The sequence below is a fragment of the Semicossyphus pulcher genome, unplaced genomic scaffold, assembly GCF_022749685.1.
Source record: "Semicossyphus pulcher isolate SPU_LCO1_2020_fin unplaced genomic scaffold, fSemPul1.0.p SCAF_15, whole genome shotgun sequence".
Classification (NCBI taxonomy): Eukaryota; Metazoa; Chordata; class Actinopteri; order Labriformes; family Labridae; genus Semicossyphus; species Semicossyphus pulcher.
The window spans coordinates 12,314,009-12,336,108 of record NW_027211659.1 but is presented as its reverse complement, the minus strand read 5'-3'; the positions used below and the strand labels follow the sequence as shown (position 1 = coordinate 12,336,108).

Here is a 22,100-nt window from a genome sequence, read left to right as displayed (position 1 = left end):
TAAATATGATGACATAAACAAGTTTATTTTGGTGCAGTCGTTTCACCTGATTGTGTCATTTTGTTGGAATTGTGGTTCAAACTAACAGACCAACTTTAATTTCTCAGAGATGTGCCCCAGCATCTATACGACTCATGGATAATGAACAATTTAAATTTGGTGAGTAATTTTGTTTCATAATTCACAATATAAATGTCTTTTTTTGTGTGTTTTTTAGGCCCCAATCTAACCCTTCTCTTTGCAACATGAGGCACATGCCCGGCTTTAAAACAGCAGCATAATAGTTACAATTATTTTGTTTTGAAGTGTGCTTTATTTTTTGTCAATATGTTGGTTGGTGTTTCATTGATGTGCTTTATCCCTCTGAGAGAGGAACAATGAACGGCAGCGGTACAGTGCGATGCTTTTACCTTCCTCAGCCCAGCACTGTTACATTGATTATCATTTCTGCAGCAGAATAGCTGCACAAACACAGACAAAGAATTGAAGCGAGATGAAAAATGACCCCAGCGAAAATGAAGTAGTTGTTACATTGAAATTTTATGATGTTGTTTCTTTAGGTCGAGTGGAATGCATCTGGCATTGCCAGAGATCTCTGTAAAGTTCCCCCGTCTCCAGGGATCTCATTATCTCCCCTATATTTCCGCTTTTCACAGAGTAGGCACTTCTTAGCATTAAGCAGGGAAGATGAAGCGACCAGGTTTTTCACTAATAACTAAAACTCATGGCTCTATGATACCTTCTTGGGCTTATTAGTGGCTTGTCCTCACTTTTAATCATGTTGGCTGTGAGTAAGGAGAGCTGATGTATTCACAGCTCTGTCTCTGATTGGGACTACAAGAACGATTTAGCATCCTGATGCTCCGGATGAAAAATGAGAATGTTGTCGTCAGAAGCAGCGTGTGTTTATGAGCAAAAAACATAGAAAGTAAAATTCTACACAGTTTAGGTGTAATTCTTCCTCTCTGGATGTTGAGTATTTAATTAACGAGTATGATGGCTGTGAGGGACCTTAAGACCTGCAATCAAATTTTGGAATGGAAACAATTAGGACACTAAGTGATGAAGAGACTTGAGCATGGGGGGAAATAAATGAACTGTTAAGTCTCGGCGACATCACCCGTGACTTCCCCGCTGTGATTGATAACCATCCCATTGGCCCCAGCCCCTCATTTTCGCTTGTCCACGGGCGCTTTTGTGCGTCCGATCAGGAATAAATCAAAAAGTGTGGGTGAGGAAGACGGATATCGCTGTGTCAACCCCACTTCCCTTCGGAAACCCTCTGATTTATAGTCGCTGTCGCTGGCAGCCACTGGCCAGTTGTAAAGTTATTCAAATGTTACCATTTATTTTTCCTGCTTTTGTTTGAAACTGCAAATAAATCTGACTGGCTTGCCCTCTCGGAACGCCGGAGGATGCAAGCAGAAGCAGAAGCGATGACTAACGTGTGAAAAGAATAATCCACTTCCCTGTGAATGAGCCGACTCTTATCTGATATTTTCACAGGCCACGCCCTGAAGCCTCAAGTATCTTCAATTTTCACATCCTTTGTGGAAGGGTTGAAGAAGCTTTACATCACCAAGGTAAAAAATAATCATCAGAAGTGAACACAGCTGCCCTGAGTGGTTATAATGAAAACTAAATGTACGCCTTTAATCAACAGTTCAAAGGGTTCGACCCCAATTGCTTGTGTGTGGCCACCCTTCTGTTTGAGGGAGACCGTGAGAAGGTCCTGCAGCACGAGAAGCAGGTCTATGACATCGCTGCTAAATTTGGGTAAGTAGTCCTCCCCTCCTGTCACGTCACAGAGATCAGTTACACATCCAAGCCGTGTGGAGCACAGAAATGATAAAGCACCATTTGCTGTGACTTTAAACGTTCCTTAGAGCAACCCGAGGCCCTCGTGTCACTTTATTTAACCAGCCTTTATGTAGTAGCCGTGAAAAAAGCAGGAGAATCCCAGTCACACTCTTCAGACTTTGGCCTTCCACTCAGTAGTTTGTCTCTGTGTGGATTGATGGATCACCTGTGGATGTCCTCCTGTCAGGCCAGCTTTTATGTTGGAGTAGGTGTGGTGTGGGCGGTGATAGTAGGGCACAGCTCCCCTCAGGGCGAGAGGACACAGTTCTTGTTGTGATTGATCACTGAACGGATCGATGAGGAGTTTGGTGGGAATCAGTTACCTGTCAGGCTGAGAGGGATGCTCTCTCTATCCCGTGCCTGTTTTTAAACCTCTAACTATAGTTTCATAGATGAGGTCATCCAACAAAAGGCAACAGTTGCGGTGTCCCTTTGGTCACTGTGATGAAGAAATATTCCTTTTTTGGGATTTTATTTTGAAAAACAGTTTGATTATTTAGGGGAAGGTCTTATTTTGAAAATTCTCTTAATTTGTTATGACCCTAACATTTGATAATCTTTTTCTTTTTATATTTATTGACTTGAATTTAAGTTTATACATTTAAGTTTAACAGCTTTTAGGATAAATGGAGACAATAAAATCCACTTTACCTTCAAACCAGATCTTTTAAATTTAACTTGTAAGTCAGTAAAACATGTAACGGTGATCCTCAAATATATTCTGCATGCACATATATAAACAAAGTTGCAATTGCAGAAGAAAAAAACTTTCAAATTCAAAGGAATTGATGCAAATGTGTCTAATAAATTCTGGATATATTGTGACCATCAGAAACTAAGATAAGATATTTCTTTATTGATCCCCACGGGGGAAATGCAGGTGTTGCAACAGCACAAAGACAAGTAGCAAGAAGGTAAATACAAATAAAAATAAGAATAGATTAAAAAATAATAATTAAGTTTATTTGTATATCACTTATCAAAACATAGGTTACAAAGTGCTTTACGAAACATAAAAGCCCAACAATAAAATAACAAAAGAATAAAACAGGAAGACACAAGACAGGAAGTCACAGTGAATAAAAGAGGAACAACTTATAAACCAGCGATTGAGTAAAAAGTAAAGGAGGATCCACTTTAACCAATGGTTGAATTTTTAAAAAAGCAATAAATTAATAAATAAAACACATACAAAAGGAAATTTACAAGAAAGCCTTTCAATAAATATGTCTTCAATTGTGGTTTAAAAGATGATGATGATGATGTAGCCAGGCGGTGGTCCTCAGGCTATTCCACAGCCGCAAAACAAATAAGCAGCTGGTAAACAAAAGTGACATAAGTGACAATCTAAAGTGACATGTACGGATGATAGCAGCAACATTAAGCAGCATGAAACAGTACAGTATAAATAAGGTGATCAAATAAATACAGTATGTATGTAATGTAGTATGACACGGAATATTAAGTCAATAGTAAAAATGTAATATAAAGGTAAAATTGTAATTATATAGTATAATCGTATAATGTAATATAGTGTAGTATAATACTATATACAGTATGGGGTATCAATAATAATAATAATTAATGTATAATAATGACGTAATAGTGAATATTACAGCAGCTACAGAACCAGAAAAAGCTAATTATAACAGAACTTTAAATAAGGCACAAACCCTCCGGCCGGCCGATGCTCATTGATTATATTCTACTGTTAGTGTTGCTCTTTGGCCCAGTGCCCAGACTCGCAGGTAGCTGGAGCACTGCCCTCGTAATATCCAGCAATTAAATCAGGAGAAACTTGTCAGTTACATGCAGCATCCTCTGCTTTATTGCATTATTTCAAATAAATCGTGATCACCCATCAGATCAAGTGCCGGTGATGGATTGCGGCGGTTCTGTGAGGAATATTTTCCTGCGGTGTTAGAAAACAGGAAGAAGGCTGAAAATCAATATAGCGATTTTGTAATGAGCTTGGCCTGATTAGTTTGGGTGCTAGATGAAAATTTGATTACGCGCTGCAGGTGATGGATGTGTGGCTGACCTGTGGCGATGCACAGAGCATAGCTTCATTGATCTGTACATTGTTGGATTGACAGGCTCCCAGGCAGCTGTTGTGAGGGGCGCGGCCCCAGCAACAAAGCTAAAAGAAAAGAGCTGTTAAATATTAACCCTGTTATCTGCTTCCAGGGGCCTGGCAGCTGGAGAGGACAATGGGCAGAGGGGCTACATGTTGACCTTCGTCATCGCTTACCTCCGGGTGGGTCACTCCTCTGGCTTTTTTTTTTTTCCTGCCTGAGCTGATGGGCAGGTGGGGCGGGCGGGGAGGACGCCGCCTGACAGCAGATAGGATAGTGAGCAGCACAGAAGGGCTGCAGAATGTGACCCCGGGAGGTCTCTGATTTGATCTGGTCACAGTTGTTGTCAGGGTGTCTAACACTGAGGTATCTACATCGTGTGGAGAGCTCAGTGGTTGCAGTCAGAATGACAATGGAGAGTTGTCTAAGGTCAGCCCTGTTAGAGGCGCTTTGATCATCACAGACACGTAAACTAGCAGGGAGTTAAAATGCACTTAAACCTTCTACAATAAGGAGTTTGTAACTGGTTAAGAAATTTAATATTGACGACACTATAAGACCTACAAAAGAAGAATGAAAAGGAGCCTTAAAGTAGCATCTTCAATCTGAAATGAATGAATGAGTTATTCTCTCAGCTTACTAACGCTTATTGTATTCTGCGCAGGACTTGGGGATGGACTACTATGTGATCGGGGAGTCCTTTGAAACCTCTGTGCCTTGGGACAGGTAAATGCACTGTAGTATATGAGCAGCAGGCTTTTTCCTCTGTTTGATTTAAATGGCTGTAAACACTTCTCTTTACTCTCCTCCCACACAGTCAGTCCTCTGAGAGCCCTCTGACTCCCCTCTGCTCCTGTTTCTGCTCCTTTCTCTTATTTCCCTTTGCCTCTGTATTTGATATCCACCTTCATGTCGCCCCCCCCATTAACCAGCCCTGCGTTGGTGGAAGCTTTTGCTCCTCCGCCTAAATACCCGCCATTACTACTGACGCACAAATAAACACACAGTAGAGAAGAGCTATCTGTTCAGAGCCACATATTCATCTCACATCCACATGTGGTGTGTCTCCTGCATTTTTTACATTGTTTCATCATATTTTTTTACACACACACAACAACCTGGAGCACACACAGCTCCGTGTTGTGTAACATGCCTGTCGGGAGAGACCAAGAGATCAGGCACTGAGGCGAGCATATGTGCCTGGCTCATTACCCGCCCTCCTCCCCATCCTCCACACTCCACACACGGCTGCACATGCTCAGGACTGGCGGCCATTTCCACACCAGTGGGAACCTCTCCCACTGTGGTCGTCACGTTAGTCAGTCTCCTCCTCCTTCTCTTTTCTGGGCTTGTGTCTTTCTCTCAATTTTGAGCGTTTGCATTTCTAATTATTTTCTTTACATTTTACAAATGTGTTTATTTTTAATAAATGATGTCCTTTAATTTTTTCCCAGGGTGTTGGACATTTGCCGGAATGTGAAGGCACGCATCATTCGAGAGTGTAAAGAGAAAGGAGTGCAGTTTCCGCCATTATCCACGTGCAGGTAATGTGTTCATGTGACACTGTCAAGGCAGAATATCCTGTAAAATAGACTTACTTTGGTTTGGGTGCTGAACTCTGGTGCAGTATCTTTACTTTTTCTTATTAAAGTACGAATGCAGTGTTTTTGGTTTTGTCAAAAAAAACATAAAACTGGGCGCTGGTTTAGCTCAGTTAGTAGAGCAGGCGCCCCATGTACAGAGGCAGCAGCCCTCATCGCACTGATCGCAGGTTCGAGTCCCGGTCTGCCGATCATTTGGTGCCGTCATTGCCCACTCTTTGCTCCCAACATTTCCTGTCTATATTCAGCTGTCCTATAAATAAAGGCAAAAGCCCAAAAAAATAATCTTAAAAACAAAAAAAAAACATAAAATGACCAAAAACCAACAATGTGTCTGCCTGTCTTTCAACATTCTTGGGACTATTTTCCGCAGCGTATTAATATACATTCGGTGTTCTTGTGAGCATTTCAGCAGGAAGTTGTTTGCAAGAATAATAAGATAAAGGAACTATCTGATGCAAGAATAAGCTTTAAATTGCTCAATGACATAAAAGACTCTCCCCCGATACCCTTGTGACTTAGCGAGAACCACACAGACGGACCCTCTGACAAACAGGCGCTGAGCCGGTTGAGGAGCACCAGGCTTCTGCGCACCGATTCTGCGGCCAGATTAGGGCCTCAGCCTGATTATGCTTCAGCCATTCATTTCCCGGCCGCAGTCTGTCACATGATTGATTTGTCCATTTAACCTCTGGAGGAGTCAGCGTGCCAGGTGATGGGGCATGTCAAACGAACAAGGGCTCTGCACCCTGCTCCTCCACAGGGATGGATGCAAACTACAGAAGCATTATATTCTCAGCTAAACACATTTTCTACATGATGTTGATCAAAGCTGCGTTTTATCAACACATAATCAGTTCGGATAATTTATTCTGCGTTAAACAACAAACTGCCCTGCATTAAAGTTGAGTCATTCTGTTCCCTGCAGCACAAACGTGGCTCAGATGATTCAGTAAAAGCTTTAAATGTCTGATAATGTTATGTTATTAAAGCTGACGGTGATTCAACGCTGTGCCTGCTTCCAGAATGGAATTGAGGTCAGGGGTTCACCGGGGGAAGCCAAACCTCCCACTTTACTGAGGAGGAAAAAAAGCATTTATTGTATGAAAATGAACGCTGCTCTTTGCATTCATGTAATTTACTCTCACCTGTTTGTCTTACAGGGTGACTCAGACGTACGACGCCGGTGCCTGCGTCTACTTTTACTTTGCCTTCAACTACAGAGGACTTGGTGATCCTGTACACGTGTATGAAGAAGTGGAGGTATGACCAGCTTAATTTATGATGATGTGATGTTATGATGAATCTCACGCAAGCCAAAGAACATGTCAGAATATAATACGTTTTATTTTTTGATTTCCCAGCATGCAGCTAGAGATGAGATCCTTGCCAATGGAGGGAGCTTGTCACATCACCATGGAGGTACTAAAATAATCCTGTTCGTTTCATAAGTTAAACTTTGTGTTTGCACAGAGTTTCATACAGTGGCAGATTTCCCAGCATGCTCTCCCAGGCGGCCAGTCGCGCTGTTAACGTGCATGTGGTCAGAGATCTTTCACTGCTTCCTTCACATGTCCAAAATATGCTCCCCCGCCTCTGACTCGGCTGTTTGTTCATTTCAGCAGTGACCAAATGAAACGTGAGCAGCGGAGGGGGGGCGGTGTAACAACTCTCTGGGCCCCATCAGGGCTAACCGAAATGGCTGCCTTATCTATATTGCCATCCGCCTCGCTGTTTTCATACATCACTTCAGGCTATTCATCACACCTGTCAAAAACAGTATGCAGTGAATCAGCTGCGATATTAAATCACAATTTTTCCTGAAGGCGGGGACGGGTTCAAAATTAAAAGATTGCTAATAAAAAGGAGGCAGCGGGGCCAGGGTAAATGATGCCGGCGTTATCGCCGGCTGTACACTGACCTCCAAACGGTGGCCCGGCCACCCCGAGCAGCACGGGGAGGTGACAGAGGGGGGAGAGAGAGGAGGGGATATTGATGCAGCTCCCGCGTGCGAGGCCCACTCTGTAATTGTGATTAATAACAGTGGGGCTTTGCTATCTGGGCGCAGACAGGCCGGTTTGTCTGCCCACAATCAGCGCTTGACAAATGGAGCTAGTTTCTCTGGGTTTTGTGTATCAAACAAAACAGATGTAGTCAAGGATGGTGAGGTGGGAGGGCAGCGGAGGAAATATACATTTTTGTGGCCCTGTGTTTACAGCAGGTCGGTGTTGTGCTGCGTGGGCGTAGGTACGGGAATCTGGGCGTGTAGAGCTCTCTACCTGACATAATACTCAGCTAGCAACACCATACTGTCCGTCAGTGAAACACAGACCATTTTAACAATAGATGGAGTCAGATTTATCACTTATTTAAGGGGATTGCTCATTTATATTTTTGATCATTCACTGGTTATCAAAGCCAGAACATCGGAAGAAATGTCCTCTTTAACTAGGTCACCCAGTGTCGCAGCGGTGAAGAGTTGTTGATCATCCATCACCAGGAGAGTCATCCATCTATCAGCCCTGCACCGCCGCTTCTCAGCCAATACTCGGCCATATCACAGGAACACAGGGCTTCTACCTTAGCCCGTTTTTTACGTCCTGACCCTCATTTGTCAGAGAAGACCCGGGGAGAGTGAGAGCAGTGTGTCGAGGGGTCGAGCCTCAGCCTGGCCTCTACAGTCTCGTCTGTGTGAGGGACACACAGGGTGCCCAGCATCTTCACCTGACCTTGTGGCCTTGCAGAGCTTCAATCTCTGCTGAACTTGCCTCGGCAAAGTCACTAAAAAAACCATCAGAAAATGACCTGTTTGTAGTGAAGTTCCCAGGATAAATACGATGTTGAAATCTGTCATTCCTAAAAAAAAAACTACCTGCACTTCTTTGCATGTCTCAGCTGCACAGACCGAGCCTGCTGAGATTGATTGCAATAGCGAGCAAAAAAGGGAGCATATGACAAGATAGATGTGTAAATTATCACAGTGATGGAGGCAATGATGCAGTCCCAGCACCTTCTGTTTTCTCTCTGTTTCCTGAGAGGAGGGAGGGAAGGAGGTGGAACAAGGAGGGAGGCCTCCAAAGGAGGAGGTTGTAGGGACCAGGGGACTTTCTTAGTTACTGGGCAGCAGCTGATTGGTCCCTCCGTCACCATCTGGAGGTGCGTGTGCTATCGGAGTCCCCCGTGACCCCGCTGTCTGCCCTGTTTTGTCAGGAGACGGGCCTCAGCAGCCTCACGGCCGATCCCCATCTGGGTTTCCTGGCTGGACTCTGATAACAGGCCGCTGTAACGCACCAGGCTGCCCACCCCCCCCTCAACGTGCCCTATTAACACAGGAGCCCCTTTGCTAGTGATGCAAAGAGAGGTGTGTGAACGTCACACACCTCTGCTCTAATCTCATGTGATTACACTGCTGCGTTCACGTGTTTACTCAGAGAGCTGCAGCTGTTTGAAGCCGCTCTGTTCTCAAGTTTATCTTTTTCAGTTTTGAAATATAGATATCGAGTGTTTCCTTTGATCGACATGACCTCCAGAAGTTAACCATTACCCAGCTCGGATCCGACATATGTAATGTTTATGTCAGACTTCAGACTCTTTATGTCACTCACTGCATTTTCTACACTCGTTTTGTTTTCTTAATTATGTAGCCAACTTTAAGTCCTTTGAAAAAGCTTCAATTCCTTATTTTCAGAATCAATTAATATGCCTTTATTTTTTGTACAAATGGACCCTGGACTGATCTCCAGTCAATCACAAGGCTGACACAGAGAGACAGACAACCTTTCACACTCACACCCACGGCCAATTTTAGAGTCACCAGTGCACCTAACGAGCATGTCGTTGGACTGTGGGAGGAAGCCGGAGTACCCCTGGGGGGGAAACCCATGCACAGGGAGAGCATGCAAACTCCACACAGAAAGGCCCACCAGGGTCCGAACTTGGGTTTGAACCAGGAACCTTCTAGCTATGAGGCGACAGTGCTAACCACTGCATCACCGTGGGAAACTTGAACTAGAGAAGTTTTGCAGTTTTTTGCTCCAAATTGATCTTTGATTGGTCATTATTTCCTGTTGATTAATCAACATATATTTGGATTCTGACCGCCAGTGAAGGGTTAACCTTTAGGGAGAAAAGGGTCAAGAGTTTCCTAATAGAACCCTGATTAAGGTCATTTTATTAAACATCAACTAATTTCGAAAATGTACCGAGCACAGAGCGACAAAATACAAACACTTGAGGGTCCGACTTAGTTGATGATGTGCCTTAACAATTAATTACTACCGGGACTGGTTTAGCTCAGTTGGTAGAGCAGGCGCCTCATTTACAGAGGCTACAGCCCTTAAAGCACTGATCACTCGACTCTCGGTCTGTCATCATTTGGTACATGTCATCCCCCACTCCATACTCCCATCTTTTCCTGTCTCTCTCAGCTGTCCTATAAATAAAGGCAAAAAAAAGTATCTTTTAAAAAGAACAATAAATTACTACCAAAAAAAAAAAAGAAAATGACTTTTGGGGTCCCTGGGAAGTCATCTACCTAGCTCAGGCAGGATATCCGTTAGGTGTCCATCTATTGCCCAACCTTTTGCCTGTCGCTATGTCTCAGCATTTATAGATAATGTTAAGACTCAAAGTTGATCCTCGGCGTTCAGCTTGTGGCTGTACAATTGGTTTCAAAGATTCTCCATTGGCCTGCAGAAAACCAAAGTTTCTGTAACAAGAGTTTGGCTCCCTGCGAGGCTTTCCCGTCTCTCCCCAGTCACCAGACCTCTCGCTGGCTCCAGACTCTCCGCTAAGAACCTGTCGGCTACAGACGCCGTGGAGTATGTCGGACCGGACAGCTGGCGAAGCAATAGGCACCCTCACTAGGCTTGGTGCCACAGCCGCTCTCGCTCCTCAGGTTGTGGGTTTGGACTAAGAGGAGGGAGGAGGGAGGAGCGGCTGAAAGCCAGGGTCCCGCTGATAGAGCACCATTGTGTGTCGCTCCACTGTTGGCTTTGGCACCCTGTTGGTGATCAGGCCGGTGTCGGAGGGCACAGATCTGCGTTGGGGACAAGCAGGCACACAACAGCCTCGCGGGTCAGCTGGAGGAGCGCGCTCGTGTGCACAATGAGACAGAAACACACAGAAAAAAAAAAACGCTCCGCTGACTCTGAAGGGAGGGAGGGAGGGAGACGGAGGGGAGCGGCGACTCAAAGAGCGAGGGAGCCGGGGACGGACCGCCACAGCCGCCAGCCGGCCCCTCCTCTGGGAACACACAGAGCCTAATGAGTTTGATAGTCTGCTGAGCTCCATAAATCATGCCATGCAAAACATTTCTCCTCTCTGAATAAAAGCATTTATCACCCTCTGTTTATTCACTCACTCTCACAAGATTGATTGGCTCCCAGCAGCCTGCTGAGCAATCAGCCGTGCCGATTCCTCTATTTCTCCCCCCCTCGCTCCTCTTCCTCCAGCTGATTTATTTATTTATTTTTCCTCTCCTGTGTCATTCAGTGGGGAAACTTCGGAAGGAGTGGATGAGAGACACCATCTCCAGCGTCGGCATGGGGATGCTCAAGTCCGTCAAGGACTACGTGGACCCCCAAAACATCTTCGGGAACAGGAACCTCCTCTAACTCCCGCTGCTGTCCGTCTTTAGCTCACCTTTTTCTACAAGCATCGTGTGCATTTTGGATTAATAGATACTAAAATGTGAATTTAAAATGGACAAAGATGTTGTCATTCGGTGCCATTTATCGTTTCACCCAAACCTTTTCTTTTACGTCTTTTACATTGTATTGCACTGAACATGCTGTAACAATCATTCACGGTGAAGCTCGTCGTGGCTTATGACCTCAGCTTGTTTGTTGGAGCTACGGCCATGATGCAACTAAACCTTGATTTATTTTTTGTCACAAATTATGTTTAACCATCTCCTTAAAATCCTCATCAACATGGTTTATTCACCAGTGTGTTTTTACTTTCCTCTTGTACGTGTGTGCGTGTGTGAGCCCGCGTGTGTGTGCGTGTGGCACCTCTTTAGCAGTAAGTTCAAGATGAATGCGCTTTCTAAAGCTCCGTGCCTTTCTAAAGCTTCTGTCTGCCTTCCCCGTCTCTTACAACACCCCTGTGTGTGGAGCAAAATTAACTCTGAAGAAAAATGAAGTTTTCTGTGTCTCTAGTTCATCCTTTACTTGTACTGACCTTTTTGCCATAAGAGACTGTTTCTGGAGTCTGCTGACAAACTACTAACCCCTCCCTCCGCCCTGTCAGATTTTAGCAAGAACCCAGTGTGACTACAAAGAGAGATATTCCTTGTGTGTTTTTGTACTGAAAGCGTTTACCTTGCATGGTTTGTTACTGAGAAAGTGAAGCAAAATGGGTTTTTTTTTTTCTTCTTCATGCCTGCTTCTACGTGGCTGCAGTTAAAGGCCTCTGGATCCCGGTGCTCACGTCGTACCAAAGACTCACAAACACATCAGATCATGCAAACATACTGTAAACACATGTTTTACATGTGTGCACACATTTAGCAACGTCTTGCACAGCTGAACTGTATTTTTTTTAATCAGCAAATGCAAACATTATCCTTCTGAGAGCATTAAAAGCTATTTGTAACTGTTACATGTACTTCTGTAAAACACATGTTCAAACATTCTGCTCCATATGTTTGGTTTCTCTCTTGGAAAGGTCTCCCTCGTCGGTGTATCTGTACTACGTGAAGGTTTTTGTAGCTGATACTGTAATGTTCTACAATTTGATACCAGACTTGTACCATTTCTCAGTGTTTTGGAGGTAAAGTAAAGCTTTAAGAGAGCTGAGCGTTCACATTTTTCTGGACCATTAGTCCTTTTTAATTCATAATATTCCCACAAAATAAAAAGGACTCATTATGGACTCGTCGTCTGACATTTTCCCCCTGTGTCAAAGCGGTTTTGAACATTATGGGTGTCCCTTTTTGTTATTTTCCACTTCTCTAAACAACGTAGTAACATCCAAGTACATTTTGTCAATGCTGTTTGTGCAATAAATTTAACTAAAACATCCCAGTTGTTGATTTTCTGTTCACAGTGCAGAAATCCCCCGCCCTCTCTCGTACATCATTTCCAATTCAGCTCTTCACTTGTAGCCTTTATTTGTGTTGTCAGACGGCGCTCGGAGGGTCAACAGGAGCAGCCTTTTGTTTGCTTTTTCCTCTACCTGCGACCACAATGAGCTCAAGGTGATCCAGCACAGAGGATGTTAACTGAGTCGCTGTTTAGCTTCCTGACAGGAAGGATTTTCTTTCTTTTTGCTACACGCGGGGCTCATTTGGGAGTCATGTTCACCCACACAGCCGCCCACGCGCTGCCTGTTGACGTCACCGCCACCTATCAGCAGAGATGCAGCTCAGCCTTGGACGATGAAATGCACTGCAGATATCCCACTCCTCACGTTGTAGTTTAGTACAAAGGATTATGAAAGATTACATTGGATAATAATAAGACATGAAGGATTAAGGCTTTAAAATAAATCCTAATTAAATACGTTTTGTAGAATTGATTACAGATTATATTTGCAGCTAGTTCCTATTTTCCTGATATGTTTGTAACTTCTGCATATGGCAATTCCTCTTAATTTCTTCAAATGCATCTCAATAATATGTGCATTTATGTGTAGAGACACATTCGTCCACAAGAGGTCAGCACTGCACTGAGAGAAACACTATAAACAGTATTCAGCACCCTCAGTGAAAGTTGCTCTACTGGAATTAGAAATACAACATTAAAAGTACAGCTTTAAAGGGTCAAATTAGAAAAATATACTCAAGTACTTGCAGAAATATTGAGCTTAACCATTTTATATTTTATGATAAGGCTGTTATTACAGGTGCATTTCAGTTTAGGTAGCACTTTTACTGTTGTAGTTCCGTAGGGAGCAGCCCATTATAAATCTTTTGCACACTGTTAGGTAGTTTTATCTACAACAAGGATTCATATTTTATGTTTTATCTTCATTTTATGTAAGTAAATTCAATCTTTTTAAGCTGCTGTGAGGAGTTTTTCACTGGTTATGAAATAGACTGAAATTAATTCTGATGACTCTACATGAGCTACAAAAGCAAACCAGACCATCAGCGACAAGATTGATTATTTCTATATAGTTATTTTTAATGCCTGAAACTGCTGGCGGGGGGTAGGTGTCAGACGGTACGAGGTATTTTGCACACTATTGGGTAGTTTTATCTACAACAAGGCTTCATATTTTATGTTTTATAAGTAAATTTAATCTATAAAACAAATCAACTTTAAAGCTCCTGTGAGGAACTTTCGCTTTGAGTTTATTTTGGCGCCCCCTGTGGACAAAGCTGTATCTCTTATCTCTTTGCTGATTTTGACCTGTAGATGCTTAAGTGGTGGTTTAAAAAAGAATCTCATCCTGCTTTCTTTAACAGTCATATGTATCACTCACTTAAATTTTTGACCTGGAAAATGTAAACAATGGCAGCATGCAGTTAATCTCTTCGTCTAACACCTACCCCCCACCAGCAGTTTCAGGCATAAAAAATAACTACATAGAAATAAACAATCTTTGCTGATGGTCTGGTTTGTTTTTGTCGGTCATATAAAGTAATCAGAATTAATTTCAATCTGTTTCATAACCAGTGAAAAACTCCTCACAGGAGCTTTAAGTAAATGTACTTTCATGTTAAAATAAATAAGAAGACATATAGCAGCATATTTTTATTCAAACTCTGAACAGAAACATTGCACATTTGCCTTTTCATGCCTGAGCTTCCCTTCAGTTTAGCCCGCCATAAATAAATCTAAGAGTCCAAACTGGGAGAGGAAAGAAGAAATACAAGAAGCACGTTACATAGCAAAAAAGACGAGTAGAAGTTGGAGACCTAATAGAAAAATAGAACAGCGATATTCATAACATGATGCAATAGAATTTAAATCATGCATTTCAGATGACGTAACGTGTTTACTGAGGAAGTTCAAAATACGAGGTATTTGTTGGCTCACGTGTTTGCTACATCCTTAGCAAGTGGTTGGATTTAATACTGCATAAAACATGCAAAAGGTTTCTGGTCGACTTCAATTCAGCTCTCCAACTAAAGTACAGCAGAACACACAGATCCATGCCACACAATGTGCACAGTCACGTTTCCAACTCCAATTAACAAAGCTTCAACACAACTCATAAGGCATACCCCACCCAAAAAATAATACTTAGTAATTAGATCAAAATAATAGCTTGTGACCACATGGGCACTTCAGTAGTACTCAGTGTTTCAGTCTTTGAAAAGCTGTTGAAGAAGCATGTGTGAGCTTTCAGATGAGCCACAAATTTAAAGCAAAAGTCTGACATTTAAGGAAATGACTTATTTGCTTTCTGGCGTAAATAAGATGAGAGGATCCCACTCTTATATTCTTCTTCAATGAAGCTAAAGATAGCCTCCAGTTAGCTTAGCTTAACTTAGCTTAGCAAAAGATCAGAAACAGTGGGAAACAGGTAGCCTGAGGTATTATAATCTGCTCACCAATTATCATGTTAGGTTCGTTCCTTCGTTGCTTGTTGTGCAATTTCATTAGCTGGTTCATGTACGTAGTTGCTAGTGTGTTTATCATGTTTCGGACAACATATATATGTTACTCCAACAGTTTCTTGTCTTAGTTCAGAGTTACTACAAGTGACGAATCCTTTCTGTGATATAAAATAAGTTCACACTTTTAGTGGAAAGCATTAGGCTACTTTTAGCGGATGATGTCGAATGCGACAATCACAGTCTGCTAATTCCAGCAACAAGGATGCTAATTGCTAATGTGGTAGAGACTTTGGGTTGCAACAAATAGAGGATAATGAGAAGGGTGAGGAATAGGATTGTCTGAGAAAGCTAACAGTGTAAGCTGTAAGATGTGTTGAGTGCCATGCTAACGTTAGCTAAAGCTGGCCTAGCTAGCTAGTCGTTGTTGTGAAGTGATGTTTCAGATTAGCTGTTTCCTTTTCTTTTTAGTCGCTTGCTAAGCTTAGCTAACCATTAGCTAGTTTTATTTACCATCTGACTTTACGCTAGAAAGCAAGTATTTATTTCTTTAATTTTTTTAATGTCAAACTGTTCTTTTTATGTAGAAAGCGAGGAGTTCATGTCTAACTTAGAAATTAATGTGATATCAGAACAACTTCTTCAAGGCACATTGTGTGTTTGTGTGTGTGACAAGTGAGACCCTGCATCTATAAAACTGGGCAAAATAGATTCTGTATTTAATGCTAATGCTTTGTGGCTAACATGGGGTCAAGTCATTACTGCAGTCATTGGTTTTACAAATTATGGCAAAAAATATGTCATGGATTTCCATACTATCTAAGAAACTCGGTGAGGAGGCCATGCATGTTTCATTAGGATCTCAAAACAAGGCACAGGAAGGGAGGGAGAGGAGCACTCAATTTGCATCGCAAGCGCTGTCACAGGTCCTGCTGTTCCTGCACCCCTTTATCGTTCTGAACTTTACAGCCACGTTACAATCCAGAGCTTACACAGATTTTTAAACAGCACTTGTAAATAACTCATAGCCTATGTACAGATTTACAAAAAATATCTCTGTTACCCCGGACAAAATGCAGGCAACGAGGAGGTACTGAGAGCAAAACGAACCACAGAAGAGACAAACATTCCTCTCCAATATACTCCATGCCTTTGTGCCGAAAACGTGTGCAATGCCCAATGCCCAGAATAGTTAGTGTTAGCTCACTGGTTGACATGTTGACACAGTGGTTTGTGTTTCTGTTCTGACACGGTGTCATCAGCTGATTTGTAGCTGCTCCGACAAGTTTGCCAAACTCAGCTCTGTCAGCCTTCAGCGCTGGAAGACTGAAGGAAGCAGAAAAACCTCTATGATAGCGCCACACTCAAGTCTAAAGCTCATCTCTCGTAGCAAAAGCGAAGAGGAGCAGAGCCCAAGAGCCTCTGCATGCACTGCACTGCCTCGGTTGCAGGCCGCACTTAAGAGGAAATAAGCTAATGAGATCAGCTCAGCGGCGGCATCACAAGCTAACTAACAGGTTTGGATGTTGTGCCATCAGCATCGCTGCTACAGCACGGTGTGCTGCCGGTTTTGGCCACAATGCAGTCACTTTTATCCGTGCTGTCTCCACTGCAGGGGCTCGGGGGTGCAGAGACGCTCTGTCCACGTTGTCTCTTCTTGTTCAGGTCCTCCCATTTGGCCCTGTTGGCTTTGATCATGTCAAGCATTGGCTGAAGTTTGGGATTCAACTTGACCAGAGTCTGGAGAGAGAAAAAGGAAAGGGCAGACAGCGATAAGTTTGGAAAAATACACACAAAATTTAGGACAACTCCATCGGTATGAAAGGTCCCCGTTGTATTATTATTATATGTTTTAGTGACAGAGATAAGACTTGGTGGTGATGCTATGCTATCATCAACATATTATCACGTATTATTTTAACCACGTTTAATACCTTAGCATGTTAACAAACTATAAAATTGCATACTTTCCTAAAGTACAGTCGAGGCTGATGGGGATGTCATTAGAATTGCAGGTATGGTAGCAGGAAATCAAAGGTCAAAAGATCACATAAGACACACATAAGAGTGTGATTTATCGTCTGAGCACCACCACAACCTTTTTAGGATTTCATATTAACCAATCTCATATTTTATTCTTTCATAATGAAACACTTTCACTGTTCTGAAGGCATTTCCAGAATTCAAAAAGACTCTTTAAACCATTTGCTGGGCGGTAAAATCTTTTTTTTATTATTCGTTTTTGGTCGGCCTGTTAACTCCAATATTTTTTTCCCATTTTCTTTTAATGTTCACACAAAGATGTGTTATCCTTAGAGGCTGTATACAATTGGAAGTAGCCTCTTGGCTTCCTAGGACCTAAGTGTAGCCAATGTGAAAGTGCATTAAACTTGCATTCTTTCTAATGACCAGCAGGGGGTGACTCCAATTTTTGCAAAACATTCTTCTCCTACTTCTCCGTTTATTATTACCTCACTTCACATTTTCTTAATGAGTTAAGTGTCTGACTCACTAGTTGCAAGTCTTCCCTACCGCAGCATGGTGCTCGTCTTGTAAACCATGGTTCCATGGTCTTGTTCACGAGTGAAAATGGATCGTGAGATTGACAGACGGGATTGGTGCAGTAATGCAGGTGTTGTACCGCACTATCGTGGTGAAGAGGGAGCTGAGCCTGAAGGCAAAGCTTTCGATTTACCAGTCGATCTCCGTTCCAACCCTCACCTATGGTCACGAGCTTTGGGTAGGGACCAAAAGAATGATGTCGCTTCAAGCGGCCAAAATGTGAGGGTGTCTGGGCTCAGCCTTAGAGATAGGGTAAGGAGCTCAGACAGCTGGAGGGAGCTCAGAGTAGAGCCACTTCTCCTTCGCATCAGAAAGGAACCATTCGAGGTGGTTGGGGCATCTGATTAGGATGCCTCCCGGATGCCTCCTGTGGAGGTTTTCCGGGCACATCCAACTGGGAGGAGACCCCGGGTCGAGCTTGCAGGGGGATTATATATCCCGTCTGGAAAGGCCTCGGAATCCCCCAGTAGGAGCTGGATGGATGGATGGATGGTCCGGTTTAGAGAAATATTAACACTTTGTGGAACACCAAAAAGGTATTCCACAAAATAATGGTTGACATCACTGTTCCACGTAGTATACACAGTCTATGGTTCTTCCTGTATTTTACACAGGTCATGTCCAACGACCTTGATGGGATAAAATCTTTGCTATTGTGCAGCAAAACTTTTTTTCCCTAGGCGGTTAGAAAGTCATTGAGGAGTCTAGAAAGTACTTTCAGAACAATGACTTCTGTTTAAACATATATGAAAATATTTAGTTTCTGGAAAAATCCTATTCTCAGCTCTGTGACTTGAATGTAATAACCCTCAAAAGGTGCGGGCTGGGGCTGGAGAAGCAGCACATTACTCATCAAATGCACCTCATGTGCAAAACAACTGAAACAATACACCCTTTCACAATAAAAGCAACATATAGTAGCTTCATGGTTTAAGGCTGCTCTTTAAAGATTAGCAGCACATGTATGACTGAGATAAGTAGCTTTTGTCATTCCTCTGTGTTGAACTGTGAGTGTTGGTGCAGTCTAGGCTGTCATCCCCCATTATTATAAATCACCTGAGAGATGAGGGGGGATGCTCTTCTCTCTGCTCTCCTTACATTGTCTATTGGATTTCCTGCTAAGTCTGTAATTAGTTATTGTTTCATTAACCCTGATTCATATGGAAATATAACATGTGGGCACGGGTCCCACACACGAAACAATGACAATGTGCATTAATTCACACATATATAAGAGTGAATGTGCAGCTATTATGAAAATGAGTGGAATAAATAGCTTCACCTACACTCTGGATTTTGTATTGAATGGAAGAAAGGAAAATCAAATGTGTTGTTACACTCGGGGAGAACACGACTAATCACAGCTGCCAATTAACGTCTAAAATGCAGGCGAGCAATTTGAGCTGCATTTACATTCACAGGGTGTATTCACTAACTCATATGAACAATTAAAACACTTGTGTGGGTGGTCGGCTGGAACAAAGCTTTATAATGTGGCCAAGTTCAGACATCAAGACTATTTTCTTTGTAAAAAAAAAAAAAAAAAAGCCGCCGTCGGCCCACATTTGTTCATTAGGAATTCATTATGTGTCCTGAAAGGTGTTTTTAAAAGCTGTGCGCGACTCGATAATTCATTATATTGTAATTGCTGGAAACGTGTGCGTCTGATTATGAAGTTTACCTGCGAGGAGGAGCAACATCAGAGCACGGCATGGATTTCCATTTCTGTGATTTCAGATCGATACCTGACTATCGGGTCAGTTGTGTTTGTAGCTTTCTGTTTTTGCACACATCTACTGTATATATTACATAGATTATATGTGTGAATAGTGTAGTGCTGCAGCATTTAGTAAAAAAAACAAAACTTTTCACTGCTTCCAGCTTTTCAACCGGGGGGATTTTATGTAAGACATTTTGTGGGTTTGAGCCAATTAAGATGGACGACACATCTCCACCTACTCTAATACCTCTTTCCCACCTAAATTAGCGCAGGTTTTTCGGACCCGGGAAGAACTGCTAATAAATGCCGATTGTCTCTTTTCCCATTGCCAGTGGAGTATACTCCTCTCACTCCTTTCTGTCTCTTTTCTGCTGTGTCACCGTCTGACGTCAAACGCGCCGGAGACAGGTGGTGTGTCCGAAACCGCATACTATCATACTTTTCATACTTATCATACTAACTGTGACATAAAATGGAGTATGTCATGCGTTCCCATCTCATAGTATGCAATTTTGTGTATGCGACAAATGCCCGGATGTATACTAGATCAGCCCAGATATTTGAGTATGAGACGGGAGCTCACTGGTTGTACTCAACCGCCCCAAAATGCATTGCGGCTATTCAGCTTCTACTATGGCAGAGATGGACCGGAGATCAGACCGGACGTACGTAAAAGATTAAGTCACGTGATACAGAGAAGACGGCTCTGAGTATGATGCCAACGGCATCCTAATAGTCAGGTGAGTAGGCAGTATGCAGTACCTACTGTTTGAGAACGTAGTTGGTAGTACGTTAGTACGCGGTTTTGGACACAGCAAGGGTTAGTAAACAGTGAAGATGTTACAGTGGTTAGATCTTTATTGTATCTATTACTCATACAGTCTGTGTATCAAACCCGGCGCCGACAATTTGGAACGATGTTCGAGCGCTGCACGGACTAACTAACTAACTATAATGACAGAAACCATGTTTGAGAAACATTTATTTGTTTTGTATTTTGATTTTATAGTTTGACTCATGTCCCATCTGTTAACATGGAGGAGGCGGGCTTTATGACCTATACTGCAGCCAGTCAGCAGGGGGCGCTCAATATGTTTTGGCCTCACTTTTAGGGAGCTGTCATGTCGTCCATCTTTTTAATACAGTCTATGGTTTGGAGTGTGGATCAAAATAAACAGGCCATTTAAAGACATTAACTTGGACTTGAATGTTTTTTCACCATTCTCCGACATTTGTTATGATATATTCTTTGACACTTCATATGTAATTCTTTTTATCTCAGAGAAGTGACATAATCCGACACATCTGACATAAATTAGCAGTTGAACAAGAACTAATAATGCAACAGTTATTGTTAGTATATTATTTATAGTCTTCGGGCAGTGGGCTCCTGTATAAGACATACTCAATCTCAGTGAGGCTCTTGTTTGAATGTTTAATTAGTATTTAACAGACCAAACGTGCTGCTGTAGATTAAATGATGAAGTGTAATGTGCTAAGCAAGTGTGTGCTTATGATTACAAAAATGTGTACTCTTTCTAACCATCCTCACACTGTGGTGATGGCATGCGGCCTACAAACAGGTTAAAGAGGAGAGTTTCTGCATGTATCCACCGTGGGACACCGCCGTGGGTTTGCACAGCATCATTATTCCACTGAGGTAGACTCAGAAGCAGGAGAAGAGAGAGACTGTGGGGTAGAAAGATGGAAGGTTATATAATGGGGGGATTAATATTCCACAAAGTAGCGAGCCACCACCAGGAGAAGGAGATCAGCGAGATCAAGAACGAGAGCTCTCCCGCCCACGGACAAAAAACCCTGCCGCCTCTGAACTCCCTCTGTTTTCCCCCTTGCAAATTTAATTGGCAGCAGCATGATCGTGAGCTCCGTATCTGCATTCTCCAAACATCAGCCTTTATATCAGGCGGTGTGTGGAGACAAACCCCCCACGCAGACAACACACACACACACACACTGCTTTGATGCTTTTTATCTACACTACACAGACAGTAACAATGGTGAAACCAGCGATTAGTCTGCTCTGATTTTGGTCACTGATCCTGGGATAACTCAAAAGATGTTGGCTTTCTTGCTCATGATGGCTGAGCGTAATGTGTTTAATATGACCGTAAAAAGGAGGGAGGGTCTTCAGTGAATTAACTATTTCATCCTGGACTCTTTTGACAACTCTCTGATTTGTTTGCTTTTGTGGATTTACCTCCAACACGCCTCACCTCTTAACAGGCCTGATCTGCTCAGTAAGCTGTGTGTCGTTCTCCCACACAGCTGCTGCTGGCGGTGACGGGGGGTGGGGGGCTCTCTTGACGTCATTCAGAAAGACACGCACAGGCAGAACTATACCAGACAGGAAGCTGTATAGGTTTCCATTTATTCCCTGAATCTAGCTCCAACTCTTACCCTCACGTTTGTTCAGCCAGGTTCGTGCGATAAAATCGGTCCCTCGATCTGTGTTTTAGCCAACATGTCTCAGAAGAAGAGTGATGCAGTCAAGAGTCAGGCCTTGCTTATTTCATTACAGAGCAGTGAAGCCCAGGGTACACTGTCTGACCGAGGGGATTTAACACGACTAACATCACCGCTCTGTTCACACACTCCACTACCTCCGAGCCTTTCGTGCCTTCACAAAGAGCACGCTCATTCTGCTCCTCTCAAAAGAACAGGATGCAACCTTGAAGTTGCTTCAGAGCTTTCAGTGAAAAGAAAAAAAAAAGTCTTTCTCAGTGGGAAATCTGCGGCTGCACAGAGAGTTGAAT

General features: G+C 42.8%; 2 protein-coding genes across 2 annotated transcripts in view; one reads left to right on the top strand and one right to left on the bottom strand.

The window, feature by feature from the left end:
* Window positions 1–12,560, top strand: part of agps (alkylglycerone phosphate synthase) — a 28,466-nt gene extending 15,906 nt beyond the window's left edge. Inside the window, exons 12-20 of the mRNA XM_069663153.1 lie at window positions 108–159; window positions 1,507–1,583; window positions 1,664–1,776; window positions 4,048–4,117; window positions 4,600–4,661; window positions 5,390–5,479; window positions 6,700–6,799; window positions 6,901–6,958; window positions 11,030–12,560. Of these exons, the coding sequence (XP_069519254.1) occupies window positions 108–159; window positions 1,507–1,583; window positions 1,664–1,776; window positions 4,048–4,117; window positions 4,600–4,661; window positions 5,390–5,479; window positions 6,700–6,799; window positions 6,901–6,958; window positions 11,030–11,151 (744 nt within the window). The 3' untranslated portion in view covers window positions 11,152–12,560. The remainder of the gene's footprint in view (window positions 1–107; window positions 160–1,506; window positions 1,584–1,663; window positions 1,777–4,047; window positions 4,118–4,599; window positions 4,662–5,389; window positions 5,480–6,699; window positions 6,800–6,900; window positions 6,959–11,029) is intronic.
* A 3,990-nt stretch (window positions 12,561–16,550) lies between these two features.
* pde11a (phosphodiesterase 11a) overlaps window positions 16,551–22,100 on the bottom strand; it is a 37,039-nt gene continuing 31,489 nt past the window's right edge. Inside the window, exon 20 of the mRNA XM_069663545.1 lies at window positions 16,551–16,784. Within this exon, the coding sequence (XP_069519646.1) occupies window positions 16,551–16,784 (234 nt within the window). The remainder of the gene's footprint in view (window positions 16,785–22,100) is intronic.